This window comes from Chenopodium quinoa, unplaced genomic scaffold (genome assembly GCF_001683475.1).
Source record: "Chenopodium quinoa cultivar QQ74 unplaced genomic scaffold, ASM168347v1, whole genome shotgun sequence".
Taxonomy (NCBI): domain Eukaryota; kingdom Viridiplantae; phylum Streptophyta; class Magnoliopsida; order Caryophyllales; family Amaranthaceae; genus Chenopodium; species Chenopodium quinoa.
The window spans coordinates 3,441,901-3,457,584 of NW_018742770.1; the positions used below are offsets into that span (position 1 = coordinate 3,441,901).

At 32.2% G+C, this 15,684-nt stretch overlaps 2 protein-coding genes across 5 annotated transcripts; both read left to right on the forward strand.

Annotated features, from left to right (window-relative positions):
• Window positions 1–4,809: 4,809 nt before the first annotated feature.
• LOC110724760 (BEL1-like homeodomain protein 7) lies at window positions 4,810–10,463 on the forward strand. Of its 4 annotated transcripts, none has more exons than XM_021904218.1 (5): window positions 4,810–5,301; window positions 6,169–7,270; window positions 8,380–8,744; window positions 8,830–8,890; window positions 9,482–10,463. In XM_021904218.1, the coding sequence occupies exons 2-5, from the start codon at window positions 6,296–6,298 to the stop codon at window positions 10,049–10,051; spliced, it is 1,971 nt and encodes a 656-aa protein (XP_021759910.1). In that variant the 5' UTR covers window positions 4,810–5,301; window positions 6,169–6,295; the 3' UTR covers window positions 10,052–10,463. The 4 variants fall into 4 exon arrangements, with proteins under 4 accessions (XP_021759910.1, XP_021759907.1, XP_021759909.1 ...); XM_021904215.1 differs by having other exon boundaries at window positions 4,811–5,210; XM_021904217.1 differs by having other exon boundaries at window positions 5,288–5,374.
• A 1,712-nt stretch (window positions 10,464–12,175) lies between these two features.
• On the forward strand, window positions 12,176–15,576 carry LOC110724762 (BEL1-like homeodomain protein 11). The gene is made up of 5 exons (XM_021904219.1): window positions 12,176–12,349; window positions 12,734–13,952; window positions 14,084–14,472; window positions 14,599–14,659; window positions 14,752–15,576. Exons 2-5 carry the CDS (start codon window positions 13,185–13,187, stop codon window positions 14,884–14,886), a joined length of 1,353 nt encoding a protein of 450 aa, XP_021759911.1. The 5' UTR covers window positions 12,176–12,349; window positions 12,734–13,184; the 3' UTR covers window positions 14,887–15,576.
• Window positions 15,577–15,684: the final 108 nt, after the last annotated feature.

The window sequence follows — 15,684 nt, forward strand, 5'->3', positions numbered from 1 at the left end:
TATTATAATTTTTTTTTTCTACCGACTATTTAATCAAAATCAGTGAATGAAACAACTAGAGATATCAAACTTATAAGCTATTCTCATAATTTAATATTTTATGTCTCACAAATAATACCCCTTTATTGCGAGTAATATGTAACAGAGGGAGTATACTTATCATGATATATGAGTACAAATAAGTTAACTCGAATATTTAGATTATGTTATGACAATGAATATTGAATGAAGAGCACAACATCCATTGACAACTGAGTTATATGCTAAAGGATATCCTCTATAAAGGGAAGACACTTTTTTCCCTTTTAACTTGGTCAAAAGTTGATAGAAACATTATTGTTGTTTGTATATATAATGTGCATACAATGCTGTTCTAAACTACTCAAATCGTCACATTATGTCATACTAATTTATTTCTTATTCTAAGTGTAAGAAGAAACTTAAAGCTCCACAATTTTTAAAACAAGATTAAAGACTCTCCTAGCATGGATGTCTACTATGAAATGATGCCTTAATTAAGAATTTTGATACGTAGTCAATCTTTTTTTAGTAGTTATATTTGAAGAGTAGCCTAGAATATAATTCTAGATATTACCATCTTGAGGTGACATGCTTTGTTGCTAAGTGTAAGCATGTCGGGATGGTTATATTACATTATGTTAAGAGTGACTTATTTTATCGAGAAATTACTTATTATACATTCCGTAGTCAAAATTGTGAATAATATTTATAGATAATTTATTACGCATCTCATCATCAAGATCAGTCGCACTCGATCAATACCTACAAGAAGGAGAGCAATCATAGAGCGATGCATGCTAACATGCCAAGATGGAACTATCAAGGCATGAATACAAGTGTACAACATCCCTTTTGCTTTACTAAAGGAGAAACAAATAGTTTCATATTACAGTTATTACGGAGTTTAATAATAAAGTTTGTTTAGTAACTAGTTAATTAATTCCATAACATTAAAATAAACCACCATCATTTATTACATTCTGAACATTCTGCCAGAAATTTAGCACAAATGTACATCTGTACATAAAAACTTATATTTATATTTGGTTTTATGACCAAATTTTAGTATAAAACTTATGACAATTTTGTCAGTCATCTATCCTTGTTACAAATTCTCCAAGGTATATACTACAAAAACAACAAACAATGCAAAAAATAATACTATTAACATGTGGAAATATCCCATTTGAAAGCGAAACATCATATAGCAACTAAACATGCAAATTATGAGCATGAAAGCAACTTTACCTTAGATTATGTTATATCTAATTATTATTATCCTATGTTGTGGACTTTTAGTAACACTATTAGAATTGGTAATTTTTCATTATAATATATATAGTGGTGCTTTGTACTTTAGGAATAATAGGATTTAGGTTTTTTTCTTAGTCATTTAAACTCTTTTGTAAAAGGTAAGCAATTTTGTGGTATTTAAAAATAAATTAAATTAAATTAAAAGATAAATTTATATGTGTATTTTATTTGCATCTAATTCAAAATCATTGTCCTTTGTATGAGTGTATTATTATTATTACATTAAATTTGCAATCTATGGAATTTATAGACGTCGGCTAATGATAGGGTACATAGTATCATCACTAAGATTTACTTGTAGCTAAGAAAAAATGATTGTGCAAATTTATTTGTTGTCTTTCTTGGTTAGCCACCTAGAGTCATTTAATTTTGGGATTAATTAAGGAGTATAATTGATGAGACTTTGATAGTTATTATTACTTTTTGATTAGGAATCATATCTCTTCTTTTATATCTATTACAAATAATTGTGTTGGCTCTTATATACTACGTATTACGGAGTATACCGGTGATTTTGTCTCAATAAATTAGCTTTTGCTATTGTCATAATACCTTTTTGTGCTGTATTTTCTATAAGTATGTATTACGGAGTACAAAATGTCAAGATAAGTTACTAAAATAGCTCAATTAAACTTAGAAAAATTGTACAAAGTAAGTGTTAAAATTGTGTTAGACGAGTATGTGAAACAATCATATAACTAATATATAAAGCTAAACTTTTAGTCAGGTCACGAGGCAGCGACACTTGGCGTTCTAACTTTTCGCCAAGTGTCGTGCCACGTTGGATAGATTTAAATAGACTTTATAAGATAGAATTTTAGGATAAAATTGTTGGTTTAGAGTTTTATTTTCGATAAAATACCAATACTTCAGACGTACAAATTGAATTATAATTTTATTCAAAAAAAATTATTAGATTATAATTCTATAAAATTATCATATAATTTTTTTTTGTGTATCATAATATTTTTTGGAACAAATGAAGTAGTTCAAAGCGTAAATCATTCATTTATAATATGTACTAATCGAATTAAAATAACATATATACTTCACAATCTAATAAAATTTTATTACTATATAGACCTGTTAGGTCTGGTTATGAGTTAACTCGAACTATAACTTTATCTTAAAATTCAATAAACAACCCGTGCATCGCAAGTTACAAAACTAGTATAATATAAATTTATGGATTAAACAAGGTCGTTATACAAGTGTAGTTTCTCATGACGCTATTTTTTAAAGAATTTCATTTTTAAAAATTAGCCATGCAAGCAACTTCTAATTGACAACAAGATCGTTATAAAGAGTATGCATGCATTACGTACATCAAGCCCTTTATTTGAACAAAATAGCTCAACTTGTACTTCACTAAATGTTGTTGACCTAATTACATCAAGCAACTCCAGACATTCGATCCACTCACCTCATGTCGGGATTTTTTTTCCTCTTTTCTAGGATTGGTGTAAGGAATTAGTTACTTAAGGAAAGTTTACTTAATAATTAGGTTTACCTCATTTTATCATCTCTTTTCAATGTAGTTATTGACACTTAAATTCTAATCATTAACAATTCTTTTAGTGGATGTCATTTAAGTTTGTTAAAGTTGTAGCAAATCAAAGATTGGGATGATCGTGTTCCATCTATATTATTATTAATTTGTGACTTTTTCGTTATATATTTTTATTTTAGGAAAAAAAAATAAACATTTCTTTCTAATTGCGTAATTGCGTTACATTATTGAGAATTCTCTTGTTCATACTATATATATCAAATTTATCAAGCTCTTGGGAATTTTGGAGTTTGCTACTCCATATATAACTAATGATTTATCATCCAAAAACACTTTATTTATTTATTTTTGAAACAAAAAAAAACACTTTATTGATTTATTTATTTATTTATTATTATCTATACATTCATTAACATAAATTAAGACCATTTTTTATTGACAAATTTTCTCTAATATTTTTTTTTGACGGGACAAATTTTCTCTAATATTAGCTTCCTATATTCATTGACATATGTAAGAGATGCGTGCATAGATCTAATTTTCATTTGTGTATCGTGTAAAAAGTGAGATCTTGCTAGATTAACCTCAATGTGTAATATCAAACTATTAACTTTCCATAATAATAACAATGAACTAGGAAGTACATCATATTTAATTAAATTCTACATATGTGGCTTAAATAAGAATGTAGTTAGCATACATATATATTCAATTGAATACTTGTATATCAAAAAAGCACCTAATTATACATGATAAACACAACTTACAAAGTTTAGTAATTAGGAGGTTAAACAATTGAATTACAATCTAAGTTAACACCTCTTGGTCATGAACCAATGAGTACTATAATTGGTCAACTGCAACAGATGATTTCTCAAGTACAACCGACTATCTTCACAAATGATGGAAAGCACAACTTTAACAATCCAAATTCATGCACAAGCATTAACCAACCCTTTTTTCTTACTTTTTTAAATTTTATTTTATTTATTTTTTATTTTATTTTTAATGGAACCAACCTTTTTGTTGTAAACTATTTTTGGAATTCCACCAACTTTTATCTAACCCATTCCTTTTTTTTTACCCCCACCTAGCTAGGCCCATTAAAAGTATACCTTGATTATCTTCTTTTTCTCTAGAATTCACTCATTATTTGAAAAAACTTTTCTTTCTCTTTTCATCTCAGTTTGGAGTTTCATTATTGGTTTTACTTGCCAATCAACATGCCTTTTCTTATTCACACTAACGGATACGATTTATTTTAGGCGCTACTCAAATACTACTAAATTTTTTATAAAAAATAATTAGGTATTGAACTCGTATTAATTTTTTTTAAAAGCATTTATTTCTCTTTTATGGCTTCCTATACACCAAAATGCATACGCAATTTTTAATATAATTTTAATACTCGTACTATTATATTATTACTTAGCTACTACTCCAATCTAAAAATTGTTCAAAAACCCAAAAATATAAAACATCTTCTGTCAGCATTTATTTGGTTCAACAAGGCAATTGAATTCAATAATTGAGGGGGCGAATAATTTTTGTGGATACCAAATTACCAACCAAGCCGGAAATATGAATTGAATAATGAATACACCCAACAAACAAGCAAAATAAATTCCTCATAATATTAAAAATTGAAATTTTATACTTGTATTTATTTAATAAAATATGTATTCATATTTTATAAAATTAATTTTTGGAGGCGTATATACTTAGGAATCGCTTTGTATACGTTAAAACGTGTGATGTTGTCACTGTCACCTACTCACTCCTACGAATAGTATGCAGCTATCTCTAAAGCTAACCCTTCCAATTATTTTATTCCCCCTTATCACAATTGTCCATTTGTATTTTTTTTTAAAAAATAAAATCTAGAAAATAATTTCTGGTTTTTTTTTAAAATTTTTATTGTTTTTATATTTTATGAAATGGGTTATTTGTATTTTTGTTTTTTATGAAATGGGTTATTTTTATTTTCTAAAAAAGATTAAAACTTTATTGATTTTTTTTCAAGGGACAAAAATGACCATGACCACAGAAAACAGAGCTTCTTCTTCAATTTAATCCTCAAAAAAAAAAAAAAAATCCTCTGCAACTAGAGAGAGAAAGTGTAGAGAGAGAAAGTGGGTATGCTTTTGAATGAGGTTTAAGACAGTGTTTAGGTCTACCAACTGGTAGTTAGCTCTTCCTTAAACCCCAAATATTGTAGATTTTTAGAGAGAGAAAGTAGAGAGAGAAAAAAAACAGAGGAGGTTACCAACAACTATTAGCAGCAACAGCAACAACAACTACTCTCAATCCCTTCAAAGTTTACATCTTTTTGGTGCTAAATTTCTTACTCTCACACGTGCCAATGGTGAGAATAGGATTGATTGTGAGAGATTATTAATTAAAGATTAAATTTTTACCAATTCATTTCCTTTTGTTTATTAATCAAGAAATAGAAGGTTGTACTTAACTCCCTTCTCTCTCTACTTTCTTTTCTCTCTCTCTATCTTAGCCACTCATTATTTTATTTGGGTAGGAAAAATTCAATCTTTTTTTTTTAATTTAATTATTATTTGTATTAAATATTTTTATTAATTTTATAATATATAGTTTGTTGGTTGTAGTAAGTATATTATTCTAATTGGGTGTGTCATTGTTTTTTTGATTGAAAAGGGTTTCAAGGGTGGGTTGGTTTATTGTTTGCAAAATCTCTTGGGATCAGTTTGTCTTTAGTGTATAAGGTTTTTATGCTTTTTTGCAATTTTAAGCTTCTTTGTTCCCTTATTAAGGCACAAACTCTTTGGGGTTCTTTAAGGTATACCTCAATTATAATTTCCTAGCTTTTGAGTGTAATTATATATTTTTTTCACTTATAAATTTAATGCTTTTTTATTTTATTTAACCATGGTTTTGATGATGCACTTTGATTGATAATAGTTCATGTTGCTGAATTTCTATTCTGGGTTTGACTAGTTTTAGCTTAGTGATGAAGAACTATCAAGAACACTAATTTCAGCTGATTGTAATTTAGAGTGTTATATTTCAGTTATTAGTCTATTTTTACATTTTCAGAATAGGGTTTCTGTAAATTTTTATTAATTTCTGTTTAAGTTTAAATTTTGATTCTTTATCTTGAAATTATTATTGTAAGTATGTTGATCATATCTTAGATGATTCTAGAATATGTATGATATTATTCCTTTTTGCTGATTAATAATTATTGGGTTACAAAGATTTTGATGATGATGATGATGAGTAAAAACATAAAAGGTGAATTGCTTTGTCAGATTGGACTTATTTATTTAGTGATTTTGATCTTATCATAGGTGGTTGTTACTGGTCCATGAACTTTGATCATATGACATATGAGGATTTCTGCTGATGTTCTACTGTTGGAATTGTGCTTGTGTATTGCAACTTTTTGAGTAAAAGTGATAGGAATCCTTCCCAAAAATGGCCACTTATTACCCCAGTTCTAGTGCTCAGCTTGATGTCCTGTCAGCGCCGTATGTCCGGGACCAAAAGTTTGCATCATACTCTGAGTCACCTCTTCTCCATGGGAACATGATGATGTATCTTACATCTTCTTCACCCGGTTCGTTCTCTGAGATTTCGCCTGGTTCTTCAATGAATCCACAAAATGGTGTTGAGATGCCTGCCATGAATGGGAGAAATGAGATGATGTTTATCCCACCTACCGGGGATTCGATGTGTATGCAGCCCATGAGCGGGACACTTAACTCAGGAGGAGGTGAAAACGTCGGTAATTCTATGCCAGGGGAACTTCAATTGACATCTAGGAGTCAGATAAATATGGTAGATGGTGAGCAGAATTTGCAAGGACTATCGCTTAGCCTTAGCACACAGATGTCAACCGCGGTTTCAACATCTCAGTTTCAGCAGTATCAGTATTCCAATCCAGGACTCTCCTCTGTCCTAAGCCCTCACCTTCCCTTTTCGGCTGAGAATAATGTTAGGCCAATGGCCTGTAAGGTTGATGAGGCTTCCCCAAACAAGGATATGAGAAATTCTGACTTTTTTCCTTATGAATTGCAAGGAGATGGACATAATAATATTAGGTTTGGGGCTCTGAACAATCCTCAATATTCAATGAACGCGAAAGCAATGAATTGTAATCAATATCAGTATGAGCAGGCTGGAATGGCTAACACACTTGTGAAGTCTAAGTACCTTAAGGCTGCACAACAGTTGCTGGATGAAGTAGTTAATGTCAGGGAAGCTCTTAAGCGATCTGATTCTGGTAAAGAACAAAACACAAGCAAGGTAGATGAAAGTTCCAAGGAGTCTAAAGGCGGATCACAAGCCGCCTCAGAAGCTAATGAGTCTGGATCCACGGTGGAGCTATCTCCTGCTGAGAGACAAGAATTGCAGAACAAGTTGGATAAGCTTCATTCCATGTTGGATGAGGTATGATATCATTGTATTGCTTTATTTTACTGTCAATAAGATTCTGAATTGTCTATTCCTGTGTGTTCTTGGTTGGTAATATGTCAATGCATTGTCCTGATTTCTAAATTGCATATTATGGATTACTATACCTTGTTCTTGATCATAAGTGGTATATCTTGAACAATCCTTGAGAAAATTATGATGTTTTGGAGACATTGACAGAGCTGTAGACGAAAGTGTTGGTGATCAGGTGAAGAGGAGGTATCGAATTAGTTGGGGAAATTAGCTGATTGAAAGATTAGAGGCTGCCTTACGTTATAATCTGTTGCTTGAGGTTCTTCCATATAGCTGATGCTGATTGATGTGTTGTTTGGTTGTTGAAAGTAATCATGAGTATAAATTTCGATTCTCTTAGCTCTGCTGTAGCAAAGCTATTAGGTAGAACCATGGAAACAGCTATTTGGAAGTGTCGGTATCTAATGAAAGCCATTTTGGGAAATGAGATACATGTGGCTTAAGGCTTGATGGGGAATGAAACAGAGGAGTTGATAAGCTGTTACACAAGTATAGTCTTTTTTTTTTTTTTTTTTTTTTTTTTTTAAATGTAGTGTGTATGCAGTGTGGTGGGTGATCTACTTTGTGGTGTGCTTTGCTTGGAGTTTGATAGCGGGCAAGAAGTAGCCAAAATCTTGTATTTTGAGGAAATAGTTGATTTTCATTTGATCAATGATTATGTGGTATGAGATGATAATGAAGTTAAATAGATTGTCACATGCTTTAAAAGCACTGAATAAATTTCCAACTTCTGCTGTCATTCTTAGTGAAAGTGTCCCTTTGATGCATGTCAATAAAGCTTTCAGCTTCGCGTTTAGAACTGTTGGGTCTCCGGGTTGGGAATTCAGATAGGTTTGCTTGCATTTACATTTGCATTACTTTTGAAGCTGACATAGTGTAGTAAGCTGTTCGCGATTGTTCTGCTTGTCAATGACTGATAGTAGCACTTGGAAGGATGGTGCAATGTTATGTAATCTACTTTGGGAATCATTTTTATGTGTCCTTATAAGTAATTGAATGGTAAATGAGCTGAATCGAATTATAATATATATCATGTGTGCCTCTGATTGCAGGTAGACAGAAGATACAAACAATATTGTCAACAGATGCAACTCCTGGTGTCATCTTTTGATGTGGTAGCCGGGGTTGGGGCAGCCAAGCCTTACACAGCACTGGCCCTTAAAACAATTTCTCGCCATTTCCGATGCCTGCGTGATGCCATAACTAACCAAATTCAAGCAACCCGAAAAAGCCTTGGAGAGCAAGACAATGGTCTTGGAGTAATTCCTCGTCTTCGCTATGTGGATCAACAACTCAGGCAACAGAGAGCCCTTCAACAATTTGGTATGATGCGCCATGCATGGAGGCCTCAGAGGGGACTTCCTGAAAGTGCTGTGACAATTCTTCGTGCTTGGCTTTTTGAGCACTTCCTCCATCCGTATGTTCACTTCCTCTTTACACTTTTACGAGTTCTGTTAATGAAAGGTGAATTCAAGCTCATGTTTTAAATCTATGTTTAACAGATATCCAAAGGATTCGGAGAAGATTATGCTGGCTAGACAGACAGGATTGACTAGAAGTCAGGTAATTCCAATGAAAGCTAATAGAATTATCGTTTTTATTGTTTTGAAAATCTCTCTTTAGAAGGTTGTACAACAGAGAAATTGGATTCGAAGATCCATTCCCGCCTCTTTCTCTTCCCCATCCCATCACCCCCTCCCCCATCCCCATCCCCAAACTACCTAAAGATGCCTATTCACTCTCAGATGTATCATTAGTCTGAAGTATGTACGAAGTATATTTTTGGCGAAAATTGAAATCTTCGCCTGTCCATACCCATGGTGGAGGCTTGGAGCGTCAAGTATCCACATGGGTACTTAAGGTGATATGATGAGTCCATATAAATAAAATACTTTATAGTTGTCTTATACCCGCTGAAAGCTGAAAGTTGGTTAACTGGTTTTTTTATTTTTGAAAACTAACTCCTTGATTCGAATGTGATAAACTTGAATTGGAATGGAGAAATCTTTACCTTTTTTTTTAACAGGGCTTATTAGTTGTTTTTTCTAAGTAAAGTAGGTTTCATATTAATGTAGGAGTCTAAATGCAAACTGTGAGGAAAAATCTTATTACTGCACAACTTAAACTGATATTTTGTTGCTGTTGATCTTGTAGGTTGCAAATTGGTTTATCAATGCACGTGTACGTCTTTGGAAGCCAATGGTTGAGGAAATGTACAAAGAAGAATTCGGAGAAGCAGAATTATTGAATTCAAAATCTTCACCAGAAAACACGCCGAAATTAGCAAGGGAGAAGTCTTGGGGATCTGAAGACAGAAGAGAGGAAATGCAAGAAAGCTCAACATCAATAGTCCACGATGCTCATGATTCGAAGATCAATGTCAACCAAGGTATTGGTGCTAATAATGACAATCACGGGTTTTACAGTAATAATGGGATTCTTTCCTCTCCGGACCCTAATGGTGGAGGGCATGGGCATCCACATCTCATGGCCAATCCTGCTGCTTACCAAATGTCCGAGTTAGGCAACTTTAATGTAGACAACCAAGTATCCCTAGCCTTAGGCTTGCGACATCGTGAAGGCGATGTCACATTCCGGGGTAACACAAATACAGATGCTACTATGGGAGTCTCCACCTCGGACTATAATCCATACCTTGAGCAAGTAAACCAGCAACACAGGTTTGGTAACCCATCACACATCCTAAATGATTTTGTAGCCTAAATAAAGAAAAAAAAAGTCCAAAAAAAAAAAACAAACCTTTCTATGCATACTTCTCTACAATCTCTATATGAATAAACTGGGGTTAGACCATATACTAAACCTTAGCAATAGCAATACTGCATTTTATTCTTCCTCTCCTGCTGTTCTTACAACGCCGACTGCGCAATTGTGAAATTCAAGCAGGCCTGCAGAGTGGGAAAAACAGCAAGGAGTTGTGTAAATTTCATTTGAATATATTGTTGTAGATTTCCCAGATGTAATATGTAATATAGATACTGGGTTGGAGAAAATAGCATATATTTGTACAAGATAGGGATTATTCATGTAATTTTTGTGTGACATTTTGGTCCAAACAAACAGAACATTAAAAGTATAAAAAAAAAATATAAAAAAATTAGAGTATATAAATATAGTTACTCTGAATTTTTTTATTCTTGTATAATTAATTGATTAAATACATTGATTAAGAAAATAAATTTTGAAATTTTTAGATACTGCAGTATCTGTAACATAAATTATAGCAGTAATGCTGTTAAAGCAGTATCTGCTTAGGGATTCAGTTTCACCAGAATTTTACAGCAGCAGCCCAAATTTTCAGAAAGTTTCATAGGGGTAAAAAATCTGTCAAACAAACATATTTTTTTAACCCAGATTTTACTTTTACCAATACAATGCAAAATTATCATCAGATTTGAGTAAGAATGTTTTTGATTCAGAAATTCAGATATGTAAGAATAAATAAATTTTGGATTTTTTTTATGATGAAACATTGTTTATAATTTTATGCAAAGAATCTACCCTTCTTTAATCAGGGAATTGTGGGACCCTTTATTTCATGAAAACCAAAAAAAATAAAAAAGAATTTGTGTGTATTAAGAGAGTGACAACTGGATTAGAGGAATATGAACAAAAATGGTAATGATTACAAAAACAAGTTCCTAGCAGAGTACCAGACTCCCCTACCATCTTACCTAGAAACAAATCTAGAATCTATGCCATCTTCCCTATTGTAACCAACCAATCTCTCTCTTTCTTCACCTTAAGATTCTTACTCTATTATTATTGTGTTTTTATGATTTGTTTTTTTTTTATTTTCTGGTATGATTAGCAAAATAATAATTGTTCTTTTGGGGTGTTTATCTTTGGATTTCAAGAGCCTAATGTACTTTAGTAAGTTTTTGTAATTGCATATAATTAGCATGTACTAAAGACTATTGCAATGCCGAAAGGCGAAGAAAAAAAAAAGATGTTGCTATTTATAGTCGTTTGGATTATGTAAGACATTATTAAACTTTATAGTATAACACTTAATGATGGGGAGAGTTTTTTTTAATCTTTTTTTGGTAAAGGTTACGTCGTATTTCATCACTATGTTACATGAATACTTCAAATGTATTTTTATTTCACACTCGTAATTCAGTGAAGTTACTTACCGGAGTATACAATCTTTAATCAAATATATTAAGGAAGAGAGACTATTCCTTCACAATAGATAAATGGTTATCATAATGACACAATATACTTTTTACAAAATACACATAATTACCAAAACTCTGATTTATTACCATCTTCATGAATGCATCAATTGCATGTGTTATCCAAGCTAAACCAAAATTAAAGTAGTAGGATATTCTAAGAGGAGGGTACAGACTCACATAAGCAGACAATCTAAAAGGCTATTAATTTTGAGTGTGTTAAAAGATAGCCTACTTTTTTTTTCTCTCTTTCCCTGTTTCATAGAATAAAGATGGTACTACTACTAAAATTCAATGTAATTGAAATGAAAAACTCCAAAAAACTGAAGAAAAAAAAAAAAAAAAACAATCTTTTTCATGCACTATTATTTGGGCTAGAGAGAGAAACACAGAAAAAAAAAAAAAAGAGAGAGAGAGAGAGAGAGAAAACAGAGTTTTTGCTTTTGAGTCTCCCAAAGAAATGAAATTGCAGGGGCTGTGAATAATGAATATGCAGCAGCAGAAGCAGGATCCCTTGTTTTTTTGTAGTCAGTAAAAAAAAAAAGATTAATTATATTAAAATTAAAATTAGGGACTTTTCTTTTATCTGTCATTGTCAATTTTCTTTATTTTTCCACTTGGTCTAGTTTTTTTAGCTTTGCTTTTTTAGAGAACTTGTACAGGTCTATTTTCTTAGCTTTTTTTTAAAAAACTTTTTATTATATATAAAAATTAAAAATTTAATCCCTTGTATAAAAAGCTTCTTTCTTTGTTATGGTTTGTAAGAGTGTTTATCCAAGGAGAGAGAAAAAGATTGTGTCTTTTGCTGTTAAGAACCCTAAAGGTATGTTCTTGCATAACAATCATACTAATACTAATGAAGTTTGATTTAATTCTAGATTTTGTTTTACCATTTTAAAGGTGTTACATAAAAAATTCAGGGTTTTAGTTAAAACTGACAGGAAATTCCTTGTTTTGTGAACAACATTCATTGAAACTTATTAATGCCCTTTGTTTCAGAAATTCATCTGTTTTCTGATAGCTATTGAAGTATTTATTGTAAAAATTGATTAGTTGTTGCACTTTTTATATGAGTATTTATTAATGGGGGTTTAGATTTTGGTACTTGTACTTTTCTTTTTATAATTATTTGTTGCATACTGTATTATTGTTGATGTTTCTTACTTGACTGTTCACTATTCCAACTGTCTGCTGCTTACTATTGCAGGTTTTAGTACAGTTTCTTCTCTGATGATATCTTTAGGGTCTTACCCATTAGATCATCTTTTGTTACAACTTATTATCATTCATCCAACTATTTTCATGTCATTTTCATTCTAGTTTTTAATTTTTTGGATGAAAATCAAAATTAGCTTTTTCTTAAACCCTTATTTATTACAGTTTAATCTATTCCCAAAATTCTCAAAAATCCCAAAAAAAGGAGAATTTTTATTTGAGACCCCACAAAACAAAAGTGGGCAAAGTTAGATTCCCACTTATGATCAGCTTCTCTTCTTCCTTCCAATTTTTGCTCTTCAGATTTGGTTCTTTCCTTGTAGAATCTTTCATGAAGCTGACATTTTGATGTTTTTAGCAATTCTCTTGTATGAAAACTGTATATCACTTTAAATAAAATTGCTAAAAAAACTCACTTTTTTTTTTTGTGGGGAGTTAAAAATATGGTTTCACAAGAAACACAAACAAACCCTACTTCATCAAGTAGTTTACACCACTTTTTAATCTCAAACCCAATTTCTTCTCAACCCCTTTTTGATAAATATGATCAGAACCCACATTTTGATGATTCTTATAATTCTGATATTATAAGGGTCAATTCAAGTAACCCATTTTCAGATCATCAATCTCTTGGTAATACCCATTTTCCAACGATTCAATCTCTCGAAGAAAGAATGTCAAGGTCAATTAATCTTGTTCATGATCATTCATCAGTAGTTGTACACCCTGATGATCATTCTGATATGGGTCATACTAGGCATCTCATGGACCTTCTTGGAGCTTCAAATGAGGCCAACCAGGGCCCGAATAGGCTTTCGCTTTCGCTCGGTTCTCAAGTGCTTCATAGTCCTCAATACAGGCAAAGAACCTTTACTTCAGAGCTTATGCAACAGGCTTACAGTAATTTAGTTAGTTCTTCTGGTGATCAAGAAAATTGTAACCCAGGGGACTATTCTTTCATGGGAAATTCCTCTTTTACTACATATTCTGTCAGTAATTCGATGTATCTGAAGCCTGCACAATCAATACTCGAAGAGGTAATCGATCTCGGGAGCAAAGACATCGAATTAAACAATGTAAAGAGGTTGTTTATGTGTAGCAGAGGACTCTGTTCTGAATTAAGAGCTGAATTGATGAGTAATGGGTTTTTATCAGCTGATAAACATGACCTCCAAATCAATTTTTCCAAGCTTATTACTTTACTAGAACAGGTTGGTAGTTCTGACAGTTTCTGAAGCATAATACAGTATGTTATAATGCTGTATTTTACTGAATTTTGCCAAATATATGTGTTACAGATATTATAATATGCTGAATTTTGATTGATTTTGTAATGTTCTAGGTTGAAGTGAGATATGATGAGTATTTTCAAAGGATGGAAGATTTGATTTCATCATTTGAGATGATTGCAGGAGACGGCGCTGCGAAATGTTACACTGCATTAGCCTTTCAGGCAATGTCTAGGCATTTTTGTAGCCTAAGAGATGCCATAGTAACCCAAATTAAGATTATTAGGAAAAAAATTTCACCTGATTTACCAAAGATTGGAAGTGGGTTGTCCCATTTAAGTTTACTAGATCGAGATGGTCGGAATAGCAATAGCAGGATGTCTCTCCAACAGATTGGGCTCATACAAGGAACTCATCGACAAGCATGGCGGCCTATTCGAGGACTTCCTGAGACCTCGGTGGCCATTTTACGTGCTTGGCTGTTCGAGCATTTCCTTCATCCGTAAGTCCATTACTAGTCTACTTTGTCTTTCATGTGATATGTAACATGTATTGTTAGATTTCGGGAAAACTCCTCAAATTGAATCATGTATGATGATGTTACTTAGGAAACTGTTTGTTTCTGCAGATACCCAAATGACTCAGAGAAGCTAACATTGGCATCACAAACTGGCCTTACAAAGAATCAAGTAAAAGAATTCGTTTTTCGATTTGTCAAATTCGAGTATGTAACTAATACCTTTATGAGTTTATGCTGATGGGTTTATGTTGTGTTATGTAGGTTTCGAATTGGTTTATTAATGCAAGAGTAAGATTGTGGAAGCCAATGATTGAAGAAATGTACAAAGAAGAATTTGGGGATTCTTCAGTAGATTCTTCAGGGGAAGGTCAGATTGATAAAACAGAAGATCAATGAGATGATGATTTGTTATAAATGAACTTGAAATTGGTTAGTTTTATGCCAAGTAAAATCTTCATTTTGTAAATGTATGTAGTACATTATTAGATGCATTAGTTTAGCTGAAATTAGAGCATATTGATCTTCTTCATGTGATTCGATCGATTTTTGTACTAATCTTCTAGTTTTGTAGTTAATCTTAAGAGTGAATGAAGCTTGTAGTCCTGAATTCATTTCATGCAAACTTTCTTATGAATTCATCTAAAGCAAAATGCTCTTCTTCGAAATACTATCTAGATATCAACCATGAAGCAGGGGCGGAACTATGTTGACCAATACGGGTTTAAGTGAACCCGACCATAAGACCATTCGATAGTTAGACGGTTTGGATAATAGTTAGCCGTTAATTGCACGCCCAAGTCAAAAGGGTTTGATGATTGATGAACCTTTAAAACAAGGTAGGGTCAGTATGGGTCCTTAAAGTAGGAAGACTATGGGCATGTGAGCTGTGGAAATGGGTCTACATATTGCACTTGACCTACGGCTGCAGGCACCAACAAGATTTGGGGTGATATGGATAGATAATATATGGACATCCTACGAATTGATGCTTCAAATAATTGTGGAAGTTGGTCCTCGTTAATTATTACATCAAAAAGACTCTCAACGTGTATGATTATTATAGCACCAAAGTTTGCTACTTCTTCCGTCCAATTAAGATTATCTCTCATTTCTTTTTCGGTGTCTTATCGAGTATGTCTCATACCATAAATAGCAAATAACCATCATTTTACTCTTGCGTGCACTCTATCTTAT

Coding starts and splice junctions, on each gene's coding strand:
- LOC110724760 (XM_021904218.1), top strand. CDS start 6,296: ATGGCCACTTATTACCCCAGTTCTAGTGCTCAGCTTGATGTCCTGTCA. Junction 7,271..8,379: donor TTCATTCCATGTTGGATGAG/GTATGATATCAT, acceptor CTCTGATTGCAG/GTAGACAGAAGATACAAACA. Junction 8,891..9,481: donor CAGGATTGACTAGAAGTCAG/GTAATTCCAATG, acceptor TTGATCTTGTAG/GTTGCAAATTGGTTTATCAA.
- LOC110724762 (XM_021904219.1), top strand. CDS start 13,185: ATGGTTTCACAAGAAACACAAACAAACCCTACTTCATCAAGTAGTTTA. Junction 14,473..14,598: donor TTCGAGCATTTCCTTCATCC/GTAAGTCCATTA, acceptor TTGTTTCTGCAG/ATACCCAAATGACTCAGAGA. Junction 14,660..14,751: donor CTGGCCTTACAAAGAATCAA/GTAAAAGAATTC, acceptor TGTGTTATGTAG/GTTTCGAATTGGTTTATTAA.